Source organism: Tetrao urogallus, assembly GCF_951394365.1.
Source record: "Tetrao urogallus genome assembly, chromosome: 8".
NCBI lineage: Eukaryota > Metazoa > Chordata > Aves > Galliformes > Phasianidae > Tetrao > Tetrao urogallus.
In genome coordinates, this window is record NC_136821.1 from 24,934,193 (window position 1) to 24,957,379 (window position 23,187).

General features: G+C 45.8%; 1 protein-coding gene across 1 annotated transcript in view; it reads right to left on the reverse strand.

Moving 5' to 3' along the window:
- Window positions 1–11,720, reverse strand: part of KLF7 (KLF transcription factor 7) — a gene marked incomplete at its 3' end in the record, with an annotated part of 51,491 nt that extends 39,771 nt beyond the window's left edge. Inside the window, exon 1 of the mRNA XM_079539174.1 lies at window positions 11,445–11,720. Coding sequence (XP_079395300.1) covers window positions 11,445–11,546 — 102 coding nt within the window. The 5' untranslated portion in view covers window positions 11,547–11,720. The remainder of the gene's footprint in view (window positions 1–11,444) is intronic.
- Window positions 11,721–23,187: the final 11,467 nt, after the last annotated feature.

The following is a 23,187-nucleotide window of genomic DNA, read 5'->3' on the forward strand; positions in this document are numbered from 1 at the left end:
ATATGGTTTGGAGGACACATTCTTAGCATCTGATATACAGGAAAACTGGAGGGAACACCAAGATGGAAAGCATGACAAAATTGAAAGAGACATGCACATTTATTACTATTTTTCATGTGTGCTGCACAGTCGGTGTTATAATCTCCAGTCAGTGAGAGGAAGTCTCACTCAACATTGAGATGAAAATGCTTGAAAGAGTTAATATAGATAAAGGTAAAAAGCATCACTTCATTCTTTTATGGATTGGATATGAAACCAAACAAAGCATGTGCTCATGGACAAATGAGAGAATACAGGACAGCAAGGAATTTGATTCAAGCAGGAAGGAAAACAGACTTTTAGATATTCTTTCCCCACATGAGGTTTTAGCCCACGCTCCCAAGGAAAGCAGGGTCTCACACTAGGTGGATTTCCAATGAAATGAGGAAGATGCACCAGGGCATGCAGTAAGAATTGGCATCTAGAAAGAATTTTATGATGTTACAGAGATTACATTTTCTGTGCTCGTTTCAGGATTAGAAATTTCCGAATTAGCAGAACTGCTGATTAGCAATTTAGAAAATCAGAAATTAGCAATGGACCGAATCTGTTTATATCTACAGTTAACAGACGTTGGATGAAGGTAGTGACCAAAAATGCCTTTTCACCACATGTACTCTGTTCTGTGCACTCTGCTCTTGAGCCTCATTTGTCTTCAGAATTTGTCATTCAGATCGCCCCCATGCTGAACACAAGCTCTCCTATGATCATTCTCAACCTCAGAGGCTGATCTGCAGGAAGAATTCAGCCCCACACTCTCTCCATGTCATGGCACTGCACGACCTCTCTCACCTGTCTTTGTTTCCCAGACAGGTATCACTGTCCTGGGAGGAGCAAAGCCACAGCAGGTATCATCCTATTTTGCAGTGCTGGGGAGAGCATGTTTAAAGCTTAGAAACATCTCTTTCCTTCCCACCTCCATGCTTTCTTCATTTGAAAAAACAGCAAGTGAACCATGCTGCATCCTGTTTCATAGACACTTTTTGATGGAGAGAAAATTTCTTTCCAGCAGTTTCCATTGTATATTAGCTGAAAGTAGGGGGAGAAACAGTACTTATAAGACGCTTAAGGCCACACTCACTATAAAACAGAAATAAGCCAATACAGTCAGGGCATAACTTACTACTGCACAACATTTCAAAAATATGTATCCTCTCATTACGGCTCTTGAGACTATCTCCTCCCCCGATAACATTTGAAGCACATTTATGAGAGCCATAGAGCAGCAATATTGTTTTAATCAAATCATTAAAATGGGTGTGCTGCTTTGTGCCTATATCCTGGTATTTATTCCACATCCTGACAATATTCAGGATTTGTATAGACCATTCTCCTCCAAAGTGTCAAGTGACTTTGTAGATGCTGGGCCAGTGCAAATCTGCGTATCACCACTGTGACTTTGGCAGATCTGCATCAGTTTGCATCAGCCAGGATCTGACTCACCAACTCATCCAAAACCCTCATGTGATGTGAGAATTATTTTTCCCTTTCAAACAGAGAAAAAGAAGTTCAGAACCAGATGTCAAAGGTTTTCTTAACAGAAAAGGAAGGGAGACAGAAATTCCCTCTTTTTCACAGTATAACATCTGATGAGAGATGCAGCTTGCTCAAAGAAAATCCTAAATTACAAGGCCTCGCAGCTGATCTAGCTTTCACCGTATGAAGAAAATCCATCTGAGACAGTCCCAGTGGAGTCTTCAACCTAGGAATCATTCAGCATCTAGCTGAACAGGCATTTGACTCCTGAAAGATTAGTTTTCCTACCCTAGGCTGTTCTTGTACGATACCAGATAACATGCACTTATCCTAAAATTCCCCAACAGCTACAGAAGCACCTTACAGTCCCTTTCATTGGGCTGGGTCAGCACTTGAAGCCATCAACCTCTTCTTTCGAGACAGGAGATCTCTGATAGTTTTCTCCTGGACTAATCAGACAGAAACCCCCCTTCCTCTCGCTATGTAACTGCAACCCCTCCTGCTCCTTCATCTGTTTCCTAAAGCTCCACCCCCAGAGGCTTCCAGTTACACCAGAAGCGTGTTTCTTAACACCAAAAACAAGCTTCTGGTTTCCTCAAATGTCTAGGAAAGCCTACAAACACAACTTTACGCTATCCCAAAAGACCACAAACCAAAACCACATAAAAACAATGAGCACCTTGCCCAAAGTACAGCAACCTTTCGATGCTCACATCCACTCTGAGGTGCTGGCATAGCTTATGAACAGCTGTGACTGGGATAGCAGCAGCATACAGAATGGAAAAGAGCTGTTTTGCCCAAACTGGTCATACTCCCCACCAGTCATTCCATTGCCCACTGCTTTTCCATTATTATTTTAAAATGTAGACAAATTTTAAAAAAGAGATACTGACATTCCTCCCCAGCTGATCTGGTCACTTTTTGAGGGAGGTCTCTTTTCACTGGCACAGACTTTCCATTGAGCAGCAAACGCAGCCTCTCCTCTGTCCACGTGTCGGAAACAAAGCCATTTCTGTCCTGATGCTTTCCATATGAAACACCAGCTCCCATCTTTCTTCTTCTCTCTCCCTCCATTTCTTATTTTATTACTCATGCAGCAGCTGTAGTAGCTTGCAGATGAGTGGAACATTTCCTTCAGAGCAGTGTAAATTTTCCAGGCTGACATGGGAGGCCAAAAGAAAGAAAAGAAGAAAACAACCTCCAAACAAGGATCATGAAGTGTTTTTCACTAGTAAGAAGCAGACAGCAAGCACAGTAGGGCTGTGACCCGTTAAGCCACTGTGCAGCCACAAGTAAATGATCAAAGCCCCTGAGCCGCTGCGCTCTAGAATGTGAAGCACCTCAGAACCAGCAGTGAGCCGGGGTGTCCAGGCAGGACGAGCACAGAACCCTCACCCAAAAGATGACAAAGCACCTTGCATCTGGCTGTGACGACTCCTGTATGAGCAGAGCTGAGTGGGAAGAAGTGACCAGCACCTCTAAGGAGGTGATGGAGACATGTGGCTGCACAGCTGTTGCACACCTCGTGCATCTGTATGCCTCAGATTTGTATTTCCAGGTTATAGATCAGAAGCAGTCGGACACTGCTTATGGCATCACATGGTGCTCTGGCTGCAGTGCTCAAACAATACAAGAGTCACAGGCTGCAATGAGCCCAGATATCTTTTATTAGGCAAATTGATACTAGGTGGGAAAAATGAATCAAGTCTGAGTGTCACAGGACAGCAAAGCAGACTTAGTGCCAAACCAAGTCTCTCACATCAGAAATAGGGACAGTCCCTGAGGAAAGCCTCTAGAAAGTAACCCTGGTTGAAACATTTGCTACCAAGCAGTCTGCAGCTGGGGAAAAAGAAAAAAAAAAAGAAAGAAAGAAAGGAAAAAAATGATATTTTTATTTAATCTAAAGTGTTTTATTAGAATACATGAATTTTGGAACTACCACATCATCACCTAAAGTTTCCCACACCCAAGAGGTTATGTGAATCGAGCAGAAAAAGTGATCAGTGTCTAACATCACACCTAAGGCTGTGATGAGAGTGTAAAAAGCAAGTAGACAAGAGCAGCTCTCTCCCCTTCTCCTCCACTTACCAAACATTCCCACTAAGGCCCTTGCTTCTGGAACCTTTGTTTTCCATTCAGCACCAGTGAAACACGAAGACAATTAAAGGCAGTCCCCTACCTCTCTCCCCAGTACAAAGCTCGATGCTGATTCCCCTCCCAAGCTGGAGGCAAGACAAATCAGCAAGGGGTAGAAACTGCAAATGTTTGAACCCAAGAACTCTCCTTCTTCTTGGAAATGAAGCATGCCCACTGAAGAGTCAGGATTAAAACCAAATGCCTAACAGCATAGTAGCCTATTAGTAGTGAAAGCATTTTTAAATCTAATTTACTTGTCACGCTGCATGCATTTTCCTCACTACACAATCCAAACAGTCGCTTTCACTTTGATTTCCAGTCACTTTACTCAGTTGCATGGGAAGGATGTTGCAGTGCAAGAGCTGCAAAGACAGCAGGTGGGCAAGATGATCCCGTCCAAAATAGCACAAACCTTGCTTACGGCATTTTTTTTTTTTTTAATTATATAGATGGAGATAATTTCACTGATTGCAGTTCATGTCAAAGCACGTTGATTTACAAGCTCCATCACGGTCAAATGTCAACCTTATGCCAGTATGCATTTAAAATCGACCTTGGGAGGCTGTAAATTTAAGGGCAGGATTTGTAAATCAGGACACGAATTGGACTCTCTCAGAAAAGCCTCTCACAAGCCAGTGTCCTTCTCCTTTGCATGCCCCCCCATCAATCACATTGTCTCCCTCGCTTCTGTTCCCGGCTACCTCCCTACCCCTTGCTGAGCAGGGGCTGTTGGCACCCTCGTGTGATTAAAGCCCTAGCTTTGCACGCAGGTCCACAACACTGGCAAATAACCAGCAGGATTAGGATGTGTCAGACATGGTCTATAAGCCGTGTTCAAAACCATTATGACACTTAAATGCGTATGTCTGTGGGACCTTCACCAAGCACTAATACGCTGTCTGTGCGTGACTCAGACTCTTTAGTGTACATTGTAAAGTATACCACATGCATCTTAATAGTTCTCTAAACAACAACACATGTAATGAATACACAGTTGCACGGAGCGGAAACGCTTTGGATTGGAAAGGATCCTTCGTGTGAGAACAAAGAGAGAGCAGGTACCTGTTTAAAATAACCAAGAGCACCAGGGCAGCTTACCAATGCAGTGAAAAACATTAAAATGTTAAAAATAAACAATTCCTTGCCTTTCTGTCCAAGTTTCTTACACGCAACTCCTGTTTGTCCCACTTTCTAAAAACCAAGATGAGGTAGCACTAGCACTATGCACCAGTTGTCTCAAATATACCACAGACCCCGAGGAGGGGGGGTTAAGGTCAACTTTCAGCTATTTATCTACAGTATTTCACAGAGGTGATCACACAGCCACAGAGGGCTCTCAGCTGCCCTGTGCTTTCATCGCATGGGATGGGGTGGCTGGATCTGGTGCAGCCCCTCTCACCCCAGCCACTTTCCTGAGCACCCCAAGCCTCTAACAGTGACCCTCACAGCATCCGCAGGAGAAGCGAAGAGCTGCCAACTTGTCTTATAACTGAAGAACCAAGGACAGGTTTGGCACCCTGATGCAATCCAAGATGTCTAACTACCCCAGAGCACAACGGCTGAAACAATTTCCTCTAGGAAGGGAGAAGAGATGCAGACCCTGCTCTCACAGGCAGCCAGGCAGCCCTCCCCACCAGCTGCTGCCAAGACCAGGGGTTGCAAGCGCAGTCTGGCTAGCAGGCACATGCAGGGACGTATACATATATCTCCATGCTGATGTCTCTCAAGCTTAGACAATAGAAGCATTTTCTCAATGCTGCTGGAATCAAGTAACCAACATTTTATTTTTAAAAACAAAAGACCACAGGATATGTCTTCACTGGCTCAGAAACAAGAAAAGTAGAAGGAATATCATAGTTTTTTTTTTTAAAGCCTGTGTCTTTAAAGACCATCTCAGTGCTTTGTGAACCAAGCATATGACTTTAGAAGTGTTGAAGTGGCTACACTGGGAAGGAAACACAGACAAGAGAGTACTCAACTCAGACATTCAAACAAGTGTAGTGCCTATCAAGACCGAAGTCAACAGAAGAAAACTGGGATGGTCACAAACATAACAGTATCACGCTGGGAAATATTCTTTAATCAGATCTGTACTCTGTACCCTATTTAGTATAACGAGGAACAGAGAGGAAAGTAAGAGGGGTTCGGCATCACTCTTGAAAACTTTTATTAATTCTCCAGAATCCAGCTTTACCATCTAAAATAAAAATTCCATCAATTAAAATACCTGTGAATAATTCTTAGGAGGTTTTGAGTGTTGCAATCATAACAATTTCTTCCCTTTTGCAGGATTTGACAGATTTGGTATGAGGTGTACTATTACACAACTGCTCAACATACTGAACACCAGCTTCACCAGTGAGCAACATCCTTTTTTTCTAAGGACAAACGCAACCAAAGTTGGCCACATCTACAGCTACAGTCATACAGAAACAGCTTCCTTCTTACATTCCTGTACCACATGTTCCATGCAGAATGGAGAACCAAAGCACTGGATGTTTCTCAGTGGAAAGATATTGGACAAGGCCTCAAAAATATGGCAGCATCCTGAAAAAAAACATTGTCCTCTAAGCTCAGAAATTTCAGTATGCAATTACTGCATTCTACTGAAGAGCTTCTGCTGCTTCCACATGGAAGCACTGCATTGCAGACTGGCTACATATCTTGATATTTTTGTAGCCTACTCAAATCTATGTACTGCCTATTGTAACACAAAGACAGTAGTGGGTTGAGAGGTGCAAGGGTTAAAACATCCCAAAGAAATAAGAAGTATATTGAAGTTCAGTATCCACAGGATTGTGTATTGCTTACAGGTATATACTCCATTTCAGAATCACTTGCCATAAGTCACACACAGTCAACTATTTAACACTTGTAATGTGGATTGCAGGGCTCTACGCTTTCATAATGCTTTAATAATTTATAACAGCAGATTCTGTAATTAAGGGGAATCAGAAAACAATACTGACAGCAGTTTCCAGTTCATCTTTCCTTTTTCTCCATCTCCTTCTACAGGATGACAGGAGCTTGCTTTCAGCACATGGAGAAGCAGAGAGCATAGACTGGTGCTCAGGTCTGAAATACACTGCCTTACACATGTGGCTGTTCTTGGAAGTCAACCATTTCTGCAAGTTATTCTCTAGAGGTATGATGTACTATAAGCACTTAAGAAATGTGTTGCACTGTGACTGGAACCAAGATGAAATAGCAATATTAAAAGAGATGTTTTAGTTTATGTAGCGGCCAACTATGCCATTAAACTAGAACAATGGAGATGATGTGGAGGCACGAATGTTTTCCAGTGTCATTTATGCCTTTCCATAGACAACTTTTCCTATAGGCCTGAAAATGATCCTGTCTGACAAGTGGAAGTCAGCATTAAGATGTAAGAGATTAGCCACTTCGGGATCCTCTGCTCTCACACAACACCGGGATCTCCAGGCCCTCTGCCAGGATGGCGGGTCATTTCAGCCTCCCCACCCCACAAACACTGTACCTCAGCATCATTGGTGTCAGCCATTTCAGAACAAGACAAAATGAGGCTTGAAGACTTGATTAAAATATACAAAGAAGGCTCTACCACAGAGTCAAAGGCAAAACAAAGGTTTCCTTGATTCTGTGCTTTCAGGAAACGTACGTCCCCCTTCGAAGGATCAGGGCTTGCTGCAGTTGGGAGCAACTGAATCAGACAAGGAAAAAGGAAAATATCAGTTCAACGATACAGTGCTATTCTCACCAAGATCTGTTCTGCCCAATGACACGTGGGAAAGGCTGGCTGTCTTGCAGTATAAACCAGAATATGACACTCAAACCCTGCAGATTTTAAACTTCTGAATCAACCACACGCACGGTGGCCCTGTGCAGCTCCCTGCCTGTTGTGCCCTGGGAATCACATGCTAGAGAGTGCTCTGTGGCCCTTACAGATAATGAAGAGAGTCCCTCAATATATTCATCAAGACCTCTTCTCCACAGAGAGATGATGAGTCCAGAGACCTCCAAAGGGACAGGATAGTAGGGCGGTTTGAAGTTTGAAATGCCGCATTTAGAAGAGACATAGCCAATTACTGGAGACACTCTCTGCATGTTGATCTTTTAATGACCCCTCAAACACTGCTGTGAGGGTACAGCACAAGGAACAGGCTGAAGCCCCAGGTCCAGCTCCTGCCAGCCATTACTTTGCAGCCCAGCCCGCTGACAGTGGGACCACGTGCAGTTCCACGGGATACACTCCTTGCAGCCACCTCCCTCAAAACTAGCCTTCTGCCTGCTTCCTTCCGTGCAGAGCCACAGGGTACTCCCCAGCCTCGTGCTGCTCTCCTTGCAGCTTGATCCCAGTCTCGAGGATGCCACATCAGACGTCTACTCCTGGTGAGCAATGGCGTGTGACCAGAGCTCATGCTGCAGGGCAGCAGCCACACAAGCACTGAAATCTACCTCCAGATGGATTCTGAAACGCGGAGTCAGCTCACAGGGACGAGAGCGGCCCAGACGGTTCACATTACTGCAAGGATGGAGCATCAGGCAGAAACAGACAGATACTGAGATACCAGCCAGCTGGTGTACAGCAAATGCCTGATTTTTCAAAGCACAACCCACCTCTTTCTTTTATCTCTCCTAGTGCTGTGGCTGTGCAGTGCTGCTTGAAGAGACTAAACAAAGTTCTCTTTCTCCTGATGAAGCTGCGCGCCTTATTAGATCCCAACCTCCACTCCAAAACACTCCTAACCTCACAAGCTCTTCAGCTGAAGGAGGACAGCCAGAGCTGACACAGTAAAACCAAGCATTTTCTTGCCTAAAACCCAAACCTCCCCCTTCCCACCAACATCTGTTTTAAAATAATGCAAAACACATCATGGATTCAGTTCCAGCTTCGCTCCAGGTATTTCTACTTTTATTATGTAAAATATATCTGGGATGGAGTGATTTTTTTTTTGTATTTTTTCCTCCTGAAAAGGAAATGTAGGAAGGAAGAGATGACAAAATTCACTTGTGTTGTACATATTTTGGGCTGCTCTCATTCAGCTCCAGTGCTGTCAAAAGTGTAAATGCCAAACTTGCTCACATTTCTCTTGTAGTGGGAAGGGAAAAAGGGAGAGATCAGCTGACCACATGCAAGCATTTAGCAACCTGCCTGTTGCTGCCCGTCGGTGCCCTCTCTGAGCGATGGTGTTTCACAATCGGAAATATGAGCAACTGCCCAGCTGCGAAATCCTCAGCTACAAAAGCGTGATCCAGAGTCAGGAGAACAGGGAGTCAGGACTGTGGCAACACTGATGCTAGAGTGCTCTCAAATTATCAGTGGGGCATGCACATCTTTTATAGTATTGGAAGAGACTCCTAGAAGCAGCAGCAACTGGCATGGACTAACCCCTCTCCATAGAGGGCCAACAGCCTGATAATCACAGAAAAAACTGAGCTCATAGCCTGACCAGGAAGCCTGCTCTTGACCCACACAACTACTTCCCTCAATTTAAGAGACTCTGAAGTAATCTCCTGGGGACATGGCTTTGCTGATGTCAGACGCACTGCTTTGCAGCCACCATGGAACTCAGGTCTTGCACTAGAGATCTTCATGGGAGTGCAGGCAATACCCATTCAAGCCCTTTGCTCAGAACTAAAGCTGCTGCCCTCAGCCTCAATGCTTCCTATGAGGATCAGTCACTGCCCTGACAGCTTTTAGGGATGCCTTCAGGTGCACACCCACACACATGCAATGTGTCCTAAAGCTGCTACGGTTTGCCCAAAGTGAATAAATCCCTAAGACCTGGCGCTGTTCACAAGTGACTGAAATCGGGGTCTCTATGTCAGTGGGTCTGCCAAGCCCATGTGGCAGCATGCTCAGCACAGTGACGGCAGCTGCTGCCACCAGCGATCCACCAGCTTTGCTCCCCCATTGTTTGCAAGGAGAGTCCAGGCAGCAACAGGGGAGAAAAACAATTTGTAAATACAGGATGTATTATGAAACGTTGGGCACTGCTTGGAAGATTTGAGGGGAAGAAAGGTAGTAATTTTTTCTCAACTTTGCTTTCCAAATATGCTGAGAGTCAGTGGGGTTTAACCATTTAAGGGTTACATTTCAATTCTGCAACACTACAAGTGAGCTTGGGTAGGTACTTTGTTCCGTATCAAACAAACCACTGCCACACATAAAAGAAGGCAGTAGGAGACAGAGTATCACGCACAGTACTGCCTAAAGCATGCTGGCTATGTCAACACATTATCTCGCTTTGGTCTTCCCAGGCTGTTAGTAATATGCAACCCATCCAACAACAACGATGCTATGAAATTATTATTTTTTTTAATGAAATTATATCAACCTCTTCAGTTTAATTAGCATGTTAAAATTATGAAAGGAAAGCAGATGTGACCACCATGGATATTGAGCTGAATATTAATAACAAGAAGCATCCCCACCCCCTTGGAGGATAAAGCAAAGTTGGATCAGTCATTTTGCACATTAAATCCTGGATGTGTTCACACGTAGCTGTCAGTAACCTCTTGTAGGTGTGTGCACACACAAAGCTGGAGCCAAAACAATTTTGCTAGGGCAAACCTTTAAAGATCCAGCGACAGCACAGCCAGATGACAAAGCTACAGCCTGACCGGCCACATTTCTCCCTGCACACATGCTTGTAAAGAAAATTAAATAAATGTTCCACATTGTCACTTGCTGGAGAACTAACACAGATTGCCTTTACACTAGCCAAGACTAATGTGAGTGCTTGTAAGACAAAAACCAGTGGCCCATTATTTCTGAGCTGATGGTGCCATGGTCTGTGCGTGGCATTAGCACCACATGTCATTCCAGCCACACTCCACTATTCCTACTCACGAGCACATTTTTTCTGTTAAAGAGACACCAGTTTAGAGGATTCCAACTGGCGTGTCACTTCTGCCAGAAAATCACCTCCATAAACAGGGCTACAGGGAGGAATGCTGCCTTCCCTCTCTTTCCCTATCCTGGCAGATAACTATTTATAGGTATATGCATTTGGGCTCGTCGTTAATTTCATACAGCTTCTATCTGCCACCAGCCATCATTTCAATGCATTCATAATACACAATTTCCACCTTTAGAACTACCCTGATTCTTCCTGCATGTAACCAGAAGGCGCTGGTGATGGGAACCAGCCAGAGGCGGCATTGTCTTAAGGCACGGCGAGAAGCGTGCACTTCTCCTCATGCTCCAAAAAAAAAAAAAAAAAAAAAAAAAGAGAGAAATGGAATAAAAATGAGTTGCCCCCTGCTTACAGAATTCAGCTTCAAAGCTTTTGCGTCCATGCACCTGCCCGCACCCGCTTCTGCTTTCAGCTAGGATTTTTATTGACATGTACTAATTACCTGAAAATAAGAATGATCTACTCCGTTTCCACCAGCTGTCAGCACTGGCTGGAAGTGATCAGCCTCACTTAAAAGAACAAAAATAACGAGAAAAAAAAAGAAAAAAGAAAAAAGAAAAACTAAGCTCAAAAACGAAAGGAAATAAAAGCAGGAGTGGTGACAAAGGCAGACCTGGCGGCTGTCACCGGGCCTCAGGTGCTCGGACAGCTGCGGGCAGGCAGGGCTGCACGGGCTGCTCAGCTGGCCGTGGCAAAAAGAGAGAAACGTACAGCTCTACCCACGCGGAAAAAAAAAATAAAAAATGGAAAAAAAAAAAACAAAAATGAAAACCAAAAGGAAAACAACCAACCCTGAATCAGAGAACAAAAAATGAAATAAAAGGCAGAAGCGCAGCCCCGAGGCACCGACTGCCTGCACTTAAGAGATTTACAGGAGTAACGTAAAGCATTCACCTGCTGCCAGTTCTCCTCCAAGGATGGCAAAGCTGAGAAGTAGCCGGTGTCGTGGACAAGCTGCAGTTCCTGGAATATACTATAACTAGCCAAGACATCCATGCTGCTGCCGGCCGGCCCCTGCTCTGCTTTGTGTGTGTTTGTTTGCTCTGGAGGGGGGTGTTTGGGATCATAAAAAAAAGAGGAGGAAAAGCAACCAATGATAGATCCAGCGTCCCTTTTGCTTTGTTTTGTTTCAGTCACACTTCAAAAAAAAAAAAAAAAAAAAAAAAAAGAAAGAAGAGAGGAGAGGCGGGCTGTCAGCGCGGAGGGGACGCGGGGCCGGGCCGAGGCGGCCGCGCTCCGAGCACCCCGCGCCCGCCGCACCGGGGCACGTCCCCGTCCCCACCACCGCGGCCATGCGCGCTCGCGCCACCCTCCCCGCCCCCTCCCCGCTTTATTTTCGGCCCCCCCCGCCCGGTTCCCTCTCACCCTCCCTCAGCAAACCCGGCCCAACTCCCCCCCCCCCGCCACCGCCGCCTCACGGCCGCCCCGCCCACCCCCCGCGCGCAGCCCACTCAGGCAGCGCGTGACCATGTAGGGTAAACGGCGGGGCGGGGGGGGCGGGGCCGCTTCGCGCCCGGAGTCACGGCGGTCCAATGGAAGCGCGAGGAAGGCTTCGGGAGCGGGGCTTATCCGCCTACCGCTCGTGGATTGGCTGGCGGCGAGGCTCCCGCCTTCTCCCCGCGGCTCGCGGGGCGGTGCGCGGCGAGCTATTTTTAGGGCGCTATATAACGGGGCGGCGGTGCGCGCGATGGCGGTAGAGCGAGGGGCGGCGCGGCGCTCCTCTCGCGCCTCGGGCTCGCGGCTTTTGCCGCTTTCAGCAGAAATCCGCCGCTCTTGAGCGGCTGCGGGGCGGGCAGCCGCCGCGCCACTCCCCGCCGCTGGGCGTGCGGCCCGAGGGGAAGGCCCGGGTAGCTGGGTAGGGAGAGGGCCGCTGTCGTGCCCGGGGCCTCTGGAGAGGAAAGCAGCCGGTGAGGCTGTTCGTAAAGAGACGGAGCGCAACGCTCGCTGAGCGAGGGAAGCGCGCTTGGGGCCGCCGCCGCTCCTCAGCGAGGGATCCGCGCGCACTGCTGGCTTCAAGCACCCGCCGTGCGCAGCTGGCGCGGACTGGTGCGGGGCCCTGACGTACCTCATGCTACGTGTCCTGCCCCGACTGATGGGAGAACGCGAGGCGGCAGAACTCATCGGTGTTAGTTTGTGGTACGTTGTCTTTCTTAGTGATGAAGACAAATTACCTTTTCCAAGATCGAGTCCATACTAACAGTTACAGAAGCCCCTCTTGAAGAGTGCTTCTGAGAATAAAGCTGTTTCCCCAACAAAGGCTGCACCAAGGCGCGTGTTTTCCAGGCTGCTGATGGGCAGCCCTGCCATTGTTTTTAAAAAACAGTAAGCGCTACACTCTCATTGTGAGAGCCAAAATATGGAGGAAAAGTGGGAAGTGAAACTGCTCCACAGTAATTGGGAGAGACTGGACAGGGGGCATTTTTTTCACATAAATGGTCTCGCCTATGCAGAAACACATGTGGATGCAGGTTTTGACCCCTACCTTCATGCTCCTTCCTGCCAAAGAACTCAGCACAGGCTGGGGCCAGGCTCAGAAGGGTGCCCATTTCTCACACTGCACCTCAGGAGCTGTTGGCTGTCTCGAGCATGGCTATCTCCAATGCTTTCATCCTCACAGAAGAGCTGGATGTGAATAATAAATTGCTCTTTCTCATAAACACACCCACAAAGGTAGCAAAGCACATGTTGGCAGCAAGAGGAGAGGGAAGGTTAGCGCAGTGAGTGATGCTGAAGGTCCTCCAGGCAGTCGTTACCAATTCCAGGCATGCCTCAAGCTGGCACAGCAGTGCCTTTCTGGGACACCTTGAAGAGCAAAGAACTCATCTAAGGTGGTCAGATATGATAAGGAGCAGTACCAGGTATTGTAGCATAGCTCCTGTACTGAGAGGCTTTGCAAGAAATAGCTGTTTCAGAAGAAGATTTCAAAAAGCAGCACTCCTAAAGAGCTTGTCAGAACAAGGCCACATGCATATGTAGAAGCTGTCTCTGACCTAGGTAAGGAAACAGGACAAAAGCAATAAAGATTTATAGCATGAGCTACTTAAACATACGCTTTATGTTCAAATCCTGTAATTCCTGTGGCTGAAAAACATTTTGGTGCTATAATTCTGTCCTTGTTAAGCGTAACTACCCTTTGATTAAGGCTGTTTATGCTCTGATTGCCAAGCCATCCCTGTAACACCAGTGCAAGAACAGTGGCCTGCATGTGCTGTGGATTGCTTGTGCTTAGATTTATTGGAAAGCTCTGTACCTGCAAGCATCTGTGTGCAGACAGCCCAGGAGTCCCGTCTGCTCTGACAGCCACATATGCTTGCACCAAAAAGCTCTGGTTTGAATTGTCACTTAAAATCTTTCTGTCCATCAATTTTGAACTTCCTGCTGAAGGCAGGCCCCTGTAGGAACAACCTCTTTTTCACCCTTGGACTGGAAGTTGTTCCCGGTGTAACCAACACTTTGCACCAGCAAAAATCCCTGCCTATGCCCAGGCTGCACTGTAACTGACGGCCAGATCCTGTGTGCAGCTGCTGGTCTGCTGCTCTTTCTGGCTTCAGAAGAAATTGTCTGAGGGCAGGATTTTGGCTGTGAGCCGTGAGGTGAAGAGCTGGGCTATGGATCTGGCTGCATGCCCAGGTGGTTTCCAGGCAGACATTGCATTTTTATTGTCTTGGATATTCCGTTTTGGAGGTCAGTCGAGAAAGCAGAATGGGGTTATCATTTGGCAGAAGTAGAAAAGTCTGGACAAAAAAATGAACGTGATGATACACTGAGTGTAATGCTCTCAGTCCGGCATCTGGGATAGCGTATAGCTGTGCTAACCCAAAAGTAATGGAAAGCAATGTTTGCCATACTCCTTTGTTTTCCAGGATACACTGACCTTACTCCTGGCAGATAGCCACTCTCCCTGCTCTGGCTCAACCACGCTGCCCATCAGAGAGCAATGCAATCTCACATGGAGGAGGAGCACCACCATCACACAGCTGGGCTTACGGGCGTTGAGGTCTGCACAAACGTAGAGGTAAAGGGCACAAGTTTGGACCTGCAGAAAGTTCAAGGGAAAACATTTCAGCCCTAGCACAGATTTGTCCTGAAATGGGTAAAGACAATAGCCTGGCTTGTGGAAGAATTTTTTAGGCTAGCCCTGAAGGTATCATTGCTGCACTTGCTGAAATGTTGGGAAGATGCAGGGACTGGTATGGCTGACCGTACCATAGCAGTAATGGGTCTTGGCTCCTGGGAAGAGGGAAAGGCTTCTATTTTTTGTATTACAGGGCCATGAGAGTGGTTAGTCCTTGTGAAAGGGAAGAAAATGTTTCCTTGTTCCTTCTGCTCTTTTGAAGAAAGAGTAGAGGTGACTTCTCTGTTTTCTGGAAAGAGCTTGAATGTCTCATTGCCTGCCACAGGACGTTTGGCAACAATCTCTTCTACCCTCTCCAAGTTGGGAGTGCAGAATTGCCCCCTGCATTTAACTGGGTTTCTGCGATACACCAGTGTACACAGATTCACAATTTTGGTCAGTCTGATTGCTTTCCATCATCATATTTCCAGCCCTGCTGACCCCAGGTGTGATAGTGAGGGGGTACATAATGGAGACCCAGCAGGGAAGGCTGATTTGCTGGGAACTCTGGTGTTGTTTGCTTCATTGCTTTAAAATGGACAGTGACAAAGTGCCATAAAGCCATAGGGTTGTTTATCAATTTACTGTTTAGACATGTCACTGAATTTATTCCCTTTGGTACCAATGAAACAGTTATGCTTAGATCCCCTGTACGCAGCTCGGGATACAGTTTTAAACCCATGGTCTTCATAGATGGCAAAAGTACTGAAGCACTTTCTCCAACAGGGGCAAGTTATTCTAGGTCTGTAGGCTATGAGTTCTTTCTACTGTCACATCTGTGTGTTGTCCTGCCATCTGCGATTCTTCGTTTGCCCCTTTGGAGTTTTAGGGTTAACACAGCTTTGCTGCACTTACAGACTGCAACAAGGCTGTTAAAAAGCATTGGTCCTTCAGTCAGTGTCCATCCTGAGGACAAAGAGGCTGGGTGAAGCCACTTGTGTAAAATGAGGAGGAGGACTGGCACTAAGAAGCCTGCTGAGTTTGAGAGCCTGCTGTAGCCTCTCCAGAAGTGGGTGCAGAAAGCTATTGCCAAGCAAGCAGGCTCATTTTGGTGGTGTTGAGCTGCCAGGTGGCATGGCTGGAAGATGCTTCAGAGTGGCAATGGGACAGCTCTAAAGCCAGCTTCAGACCTCAGTTTCCTAGAGGAAGGCCTCTGCTGTTGGCTCCACATCTTCCTCCTGCCCCTGCACAGCACTATTTCAGTGACCTGAGAAGTAGTTCAGTGTTTCACATTCCCTAAATTTTTCTAAACCTTCTCTAAACTGCGTGACCGTACTGCCAGGAAGGATGTTGAGGATCCCATCTCTTCCCTTCAGCAGCTCATCCTGGGGAAGTGCAGTGAGAACATGAGGAAGAAAACCTTTTTTTTTTTTTCTTTTTTTTTTTCCCTAATAGTGTGGGGAGCAAAACACGTAGGTTACGTCCCACATCATAGACACACCATTTTGTTGTCACTTCTCCAGCATGTTTATTCTATGCTGTTCCTCTCCAGATCGGCTCATTGGTCAGGCTTTACTCACAAGTGTCTGTGTGTGTTTCCACCTTGCATTTTTTACTCTTCCACACCATCCACCAAACAGCTCCTCTAAATGCAAGATGTTCTTGGTGCATGGGGAGCTTTCCCTGTTTGCACTGTCTGTGAAGGGAAAGCATAAGTGGATGCTTATTGTTGGCCCTTGGGGCAACACAAAAATGGAGGACAGAGGGACATCAGAGAGATGCAAATTGTGGTGCTGTGATCCTCTGCATTGCAAAGAAGGTAGGTCTCAATCGAAATATTTAAGCTAGAGCTAAAGCTGAATACACTTCATGTTCTAGCAGGTGCAGCCCAAAAACAGCATCCCAAGGACAGCTGCGGCAGAAGTGATTTCCCCTTCTGTCTCTATCCAGGGGAGCTGGCATAGCTGTGGCCTCTGCTGAACTGGGAGGCAATGCTGTAACGTAATCATTGCATTCACCTTGCACATGGCACTGCTTGGTGTGAAGCAGGGTGGCTGCATCTCTGCACTAGACCTGCATGGCTGGAGGTGCTTCCTTGTCTGTGAGCTGCTCTCTGAATCTCCACTGATAGAAAAAGTGACTAGCATGAAGCACTGCAGGTTTCCTCCTTCCTAAAAACAGGCACCATTTGACTCCCTTCCCTTCTAAATCAGCTCTGTGGACAATGCAATGGCTTTAATTGCAAAGCAGATAATGAGCACCCTCTGGGGTTAGAGATGAATGGGTTTAACCCATAATCACAACTTAGGGCATCCAACAGTCTTGGTGGACTTTGCAAGCTGATTGATGGCCAGATGCAGATGTTTGGTGGGAAAGCAAGACGTGCCATCCTGAAGCAGAACCATACAACTAGTTCAGTTCTCTGGGCTGAGCTGAAAAACAAAGCCTGACGCTTCAAGAGAAGGTTTGAAATAATAGTTGAATAGACCTGATCTGGTTCTGACCTAGAAGCTTTCTGTCTTTCAGGTCCTGAACCTTTTACCACCCATCTGTCCTTCTTTCCAGAAAAGCATCATGTCTGTGTAACTCTCCTTCTCACTCCTCTTGCCCTCCAGATCCTTCTATGAATCTATCTAAGAGCAGACTGGCAGTAGAGGTGTGAAGTTGTTCTCAAATTTCTGGTGGTATCTGTGCTTCCAGCCTCTGGGGATGAGAAAGGTCAGCACACACAGAAGCAAAACACAGACCTCTGCCTTCTGCCCAAAGTGATCTGTGTGTTTCTGAACCTTTTTGCAAGGGCAGTTATCATTGCTATTCCGTTAGTGTTCAGCATCTGACATAAACAGTCTCTGATCGTATTAGTAGGCTCTTAGGTACTTCTACAGTACAAATAATAAATAATAATGAGCTGCAAGGAAGACCTCTGATTCTTGAATGTTAGCTCAGGCTGGGCTCTTATGGCTCCCACCTGATGGGAAGTGTCCATTTTGTGAACACTTTGTGAACACTTCTGGCCTACTGTTGCCAACAGTGCTGCAGTGCCACTCATAATAGTGGCTTGGGGACAAAGGTGTCTTTGTGCTAGGAATGAAGGAGAAGGTTGTCCTCAGCCCAGAGAAGCATGCTTGAAAGCGTGGTAGGATGCATTCCTGTGTAGTGGTGGTTTGGTGATCGTGGTGGTGTTGCTGAAGGCAGCAGGACTTCTCCTCGTGGATTGGGTGGGAAGAGGTGCCAGCCCTGGGCAGAGACTGAGGCACTTTGTCCCTCTGCTGCACTCTGCAGTGTGACAATAGGATGCAGTACCATGGGAGATATACTGAACAGCTGTTACTAGACATGAGAAAGACTAAGAAATTCTAAGAGGAATCTCTGGGTTGGTGGCCTTTAAATGACTGAGTTGGATTACACTTGGGAAATCTGTAGAAAACCTTACCATAAAATGGAAAGATTACTGGAATTGTTCAGGAGCTTCTAACCAGGGTTTGTGTTGTTATACACACTGCACTGAACAAAGTGTTGGTTTACCTTTGCTGTAGCTAGCAAGAGCTCTTTTTAGAAGAGCTGTCATTGCAGCACAGAACACATGCAGCAAAGACAAGCACCACAGGGAACTCCCTATGCAAAGGAGAGGACTGTCCAGAAAACAAGGGATATAGAGCATTGCTGGATTTTTCTTTCTAGTCTTGTCACATATTAAGGAAATTCAGTTCATTCAAAACAAAACTTGTCTTCGGCAGGAAGCTGCAAGATTCTTACTGTGCTGTTTTCACATCCTCTTGGGGTTTCTCTCTAAGATCTGTTCCTTACAAGTAGCTACTGAAGATGTGGCTCTCACAATAAAATGTGGATGTGTGAATTAACAAGGAAATGCATCAATGCAAGGAATGAAAATCAAGGCTTTGAGCTCACTTTTCAGAGTGGATCATGCTGGATGCAGGCAGGTATTGCAGCTGCTCAGAATACCTGGTTTGACACTAGCACACAACTCACAACAGTGACCAAGCCATGTACATGTAAACAGTGAGGACCAAAGACAAACTCAGTTCCAGGCCAAACTCTCTGCTCTAACTCATCAGTTGGGTTCTGCTGGCTTTACTAGCGTGACACAGACATCACCTGAGTACCACAACATCTCTCCCTCTAGAGAGCATCTATTTGGTTATTGCTGTCAAATGAAACAAGATAAATGGTTCTTCCTTTGGGCAGCCCCTTCCCATCCCAATACCAACTGCACTTCCAGGATTTCTCCGTCTCTCAGCCTTAATCCGACTTGAATACAGACCTTTGAACAAACTCCTGCTCACAGCCAAGCTATTCTGGGATCTCAGCCCTCATCTGCCCAGATACTATTGACTGCTGAAAGGAAAGTGGGAGGAACCTGTCCTTGGCCTGTCTCTCACCATGATTTTTGTTACTTTGATTTCACTTGAAGGTCAATGGGGATCTGCTGAGCTTCTTGCACCTTTCCAGCCAGTGTTGTGCGGGGGGCGAGGTGAGCAAAGTTGGCTGCTGGTAGAAAGACAGCAGTATCAAGAGCGCTCCCTAAATCTTGGGGTATTGATTGCACATTGATGCTCATGGGTTAAATACAACAGAGATGAAGCTTTGTCCAACATCACAAAGTGAGTCAGAATCCAGAAAAAGACTGGATTCTCTCATGTTGCGGATTGATGCCAAGAGACTGGCCTGTCGATGCTGCTCCCTCGGAGCCTTCTGCAACAGGAGAATACTCCCGGCTCCCCACATCAATTTGTGAGTAGGGAGCTCTGCTGAGCTGTCATTTCCTCCAGGGCAGTGCTCAGCAGTGCAGCCAGCAGTTTGTCTTCCCTGCCTTTTCTACCCATAGCAATTGCTGCCACCAGTGAGTAATTGGTTATTTCTATTAAAGCCATGGGGAATGTTATGAGATTATTTTAGAAGGGGTAGGGGAAATCCATTTACCCATTTGGTAAAATGGAGGTCACCAACATAGCCTCCCTCCTTTGTAATAGGAGGTAAATGCCTGCAGAAGGCAAGCTGGGGCTTTTTTATTTTTGAGGAAAGAAACAAAGAGGTAATACAAGTGATAAGTGGCAGCTGAGGAGATGTGAGTCTTGTTCTGAAGTCTCCTGCCTCGAAAGCTGGTTTGTGAGTGGCTGTGGGTACAGATGCTGGGTGATTCCTGCCAGAGCTCGAAAGTTGGATTCATGCTAATTTCTGAAGCCAGGAGTTAAGAAACTGTGCACAGCCTTGGAAAAGCGAAGGCAGAGGGAGGTGTGCATCCCTCCATAAACTCTTGCAAATTCCTGGAAGCAGAAAAGTACCAGCTGCTTCTGTCTCTGACATCACTTCTTCTCCATGGCAACGCAGAAAGACATCACTGGGCTTTTGACGGAGGAGTCACAAGAGCTTGCATGGCTGGGACGAGTGCCATGCAGTGTTACCTTGAGAAAGCCTCAGCCCTGAGCCTGCCTCCCTTCGGCTGCTCCACTCTGGGTACACATGGGCTTACTGGAAGCCAACTGGGGAGCATGAATGCCTGGCTGAACATCTGCACCCTTGCAGTTTTCAAGTGTGTTGTCTTACTGCAGCAAGAAATGGTGACTCACCCCTTTCTGGGATGAGCCACTACATCCTGCATATATTTTTAATCATTTTTATGAACCTATTCACTGAATTCTGCACACATTTGAGTACGTTGTTCATCAGTGGACGTGATGAATTTTAGCAGAGTACTCTTGCAAAAACTTTCACCCAGCTCTTGCAGTGTTATCTGTGACCGTGACCTTATAAATGGGCAGGACTGCAAGCATTGTGCCAAAACTGGGGATGCCTAGTCATTCTCCTTAAGAAGAGCAACTGCTGCAGGAGCTTGCTCTGGTTTGCTTTGAAGTCAATGGCAGGTTTCCCATTGGCGTAAGTAGGAACATGTGTTTACGGAAATGAATAACACTGCTCCTCATTTTTCCAAGTTTGGATGATCAAGGCACGGCCTGAGTTGACCTGGAAACTCAGCCTGTTCAGCCTCCATCTCTCAGCTGCGCAGTAGGCGTTACGACTTTGATTTGTGTGGAAGAGAGCTCCGTATTATTGGTAACTTAGATTATGAGCATTAATTGGGTTAGGACTGATGAACTCTGAAGGTTTCCTTGTTTTCCACTGGTAGTTTTCACTCTAAATTGGGCTTGGACAGTGTGTGTGTCAAGGAGCACAGCGCTTTTGTTTTTCATGCATGTATTGCTCCTACTTTGGATGAGCTGCCTGTGAGGACAGCGCTCCCGTGGCCCTGTCTGGGGAGGAAGCTGTCACTGCTCACACAACCCTTTTCTCCCCACACAGTGTGTGCAGGTCAGGACTATCAACCAATGTCAGCACTGGACAGGGTGCTTTTGCTGCCAAGATGACAGGTACTTTGGGAACAGGTGGATTTTGAAGCTCCAGACAGAACACTGTGGTGGAGCTAGCAGTGATATCACTGGGGACCTGTCCCCCAAGGGCCACCTCATATCTGCTGAAGCAGAGGGAGTCTGAAAGGACACTACTGTTTTTCTTGGCATTGATTGCAGGATGAATGCTTATTGAAGCAACTGCCTCTAATAGCTCAGGAGAGGCCTTTATGGTCTGCTGTGGCAGTGATCTACAGATAATGGCTTCCTCCGAGATTTTCACACTTTCCCGTGATCCTCATACTGGATACATTAAAACTGACCTGCAAAGAAGGATGTTTCATTTTTCTTAAAAAGGCTTCGTAGATTTCTATGATGTGCCACTATTTTTGGTGCATTGTTTTTTTCTTGGAGATGCCATTATGACATTATGATGTGGGAATACAAACTGCTTCCTTTTCACTTTAGAAATAGGAGAACCATCAAGTCCCACGTACACAGAGTGAAGGAAATGTATGAGTCTCAGGGCAGGGGGTCCAAATCCTACCAGAGGGGCAGAGTTGCCAAAGAATGACCAGGGGTCCAGTCCCTCAGCAGAAAGGGCTGCAGAGGTTTTCAGCTGGAGTGAGTTTCCTTCATTACATGTGGCTTTTCTTTTGAAATTGAGGCATTTTGTGAGAATATGTCAATTTGAGCATTATTTTCAACAGGAAAGGCAAAGTGAATCATTTGGGTTTTTCTGTTCTGTTTCATTAATGTCAAAATGTCTTGTTTTGATAGAGACAGAATTGTCATTTCTGTGATATCAAAATGTCTTACTAGCTCCTGCTCATTTTATTTCATTTTCTACTAACTGTAAATATACTGTTCTTAAGTTATTAATTTATCATTATCTTCAGATGATATTTAATACTGTATCTGATTTTGATACGTGCAATTTTTTTGACATCTAAGCCAAGTGTGTTTTTAGTGAAATGAAATGAAATTAAGATGCTATACAAAACAACTCACTGTTTGTTGAAATTAATTTTCTTGTTTCTTAATCAAAAAAAAAAAAGAAAGAAAGAAAGAAAAAAAGAAAGAAAGAAAGAAAGGAAAAAGAACCACCTGTTTTTTAATTTTTTCTCTTCCTGGTGGGGAATGCATCAATATTCCAGGGTGTGAGGCTGTAGAAAGATCTCTGGTGTTTATGAACTTGTAGCTGAAAGCGATGAGAACTTGCTATTGCTTCCCACATGAGAGGGTGTGAGCTCTGCCTCATACTTGGGTCACAAAGTGCCAAGGGCACACGGCTATGAGGCACCTGGGAGGGGAGAAACTCTTTAGGCGTTGGGACAAACAACTACCTCTGGGTGCTGGGATCTCTGTTACCAGTGCTGCTAACTTGTGTGATGCTTTCAAATTACGCTGCGATAATGGCATTTATACATCACGCTTTGAAGATGCTCTTTATTGACTTAATGTGAATATTATTGCCATCGTTTATTACGGGGAAGTATCTCATAGTAATTGAAATACAATATGGTGCCATTAATCACTTTGAATACAAACTGCTAACTTTTAACTGTTCATAGTATATTAAACGCTCCTCTAACCATAAAACAATTAGACTTGCAGTCAGATAGTTTAGAAATGGCCAACGGTTAAGATTCATGATGATTGACGTTTATGTGGCAATGTTTACATTTTTGTGTTTGAGCAACATATTTCCTTTGGAGCTTCTGTGAAGGAATCGGGACCTGCAGCTTTTTGTTTGCTGATAAAGACGTGTAAGCAGGTGTAAACTGAAGGCATAGTAGTTGCCTAACAGCATCTCTAGGACATAATGGAGATAGGAGGGAGTTTGCAGTGCACAGCAGGCTGCGTACAGCGAGTGTTGCTCCTAAGCATCACCAGCACTCTGTCCCCACCATTCCTGGTTAAGGAAAGTGGTAAGAAAGAGACAAATTCACAGAGTCTTTAAGGTTGGAAAAGACCAATAAGATCATGTAGTCCGAGTGTGAGGTTTGGGGCATACTGAGGTTTTGGGCAGTGACTGCTAAAATAAAGCTCCTTTGTTTTCATAGGATTCTTTTTGAATTTTTCCTCTGTCCTGCATTACTTAGAAAAGGGTTTTCCACCTTGGAAGATAATTTTCAATTAGAAAATTACCTGTCTACCAAAAAGACTATCATTTAAACTGCCATCATAGGAAAGCTATGCCAGTACCACCTGCAGT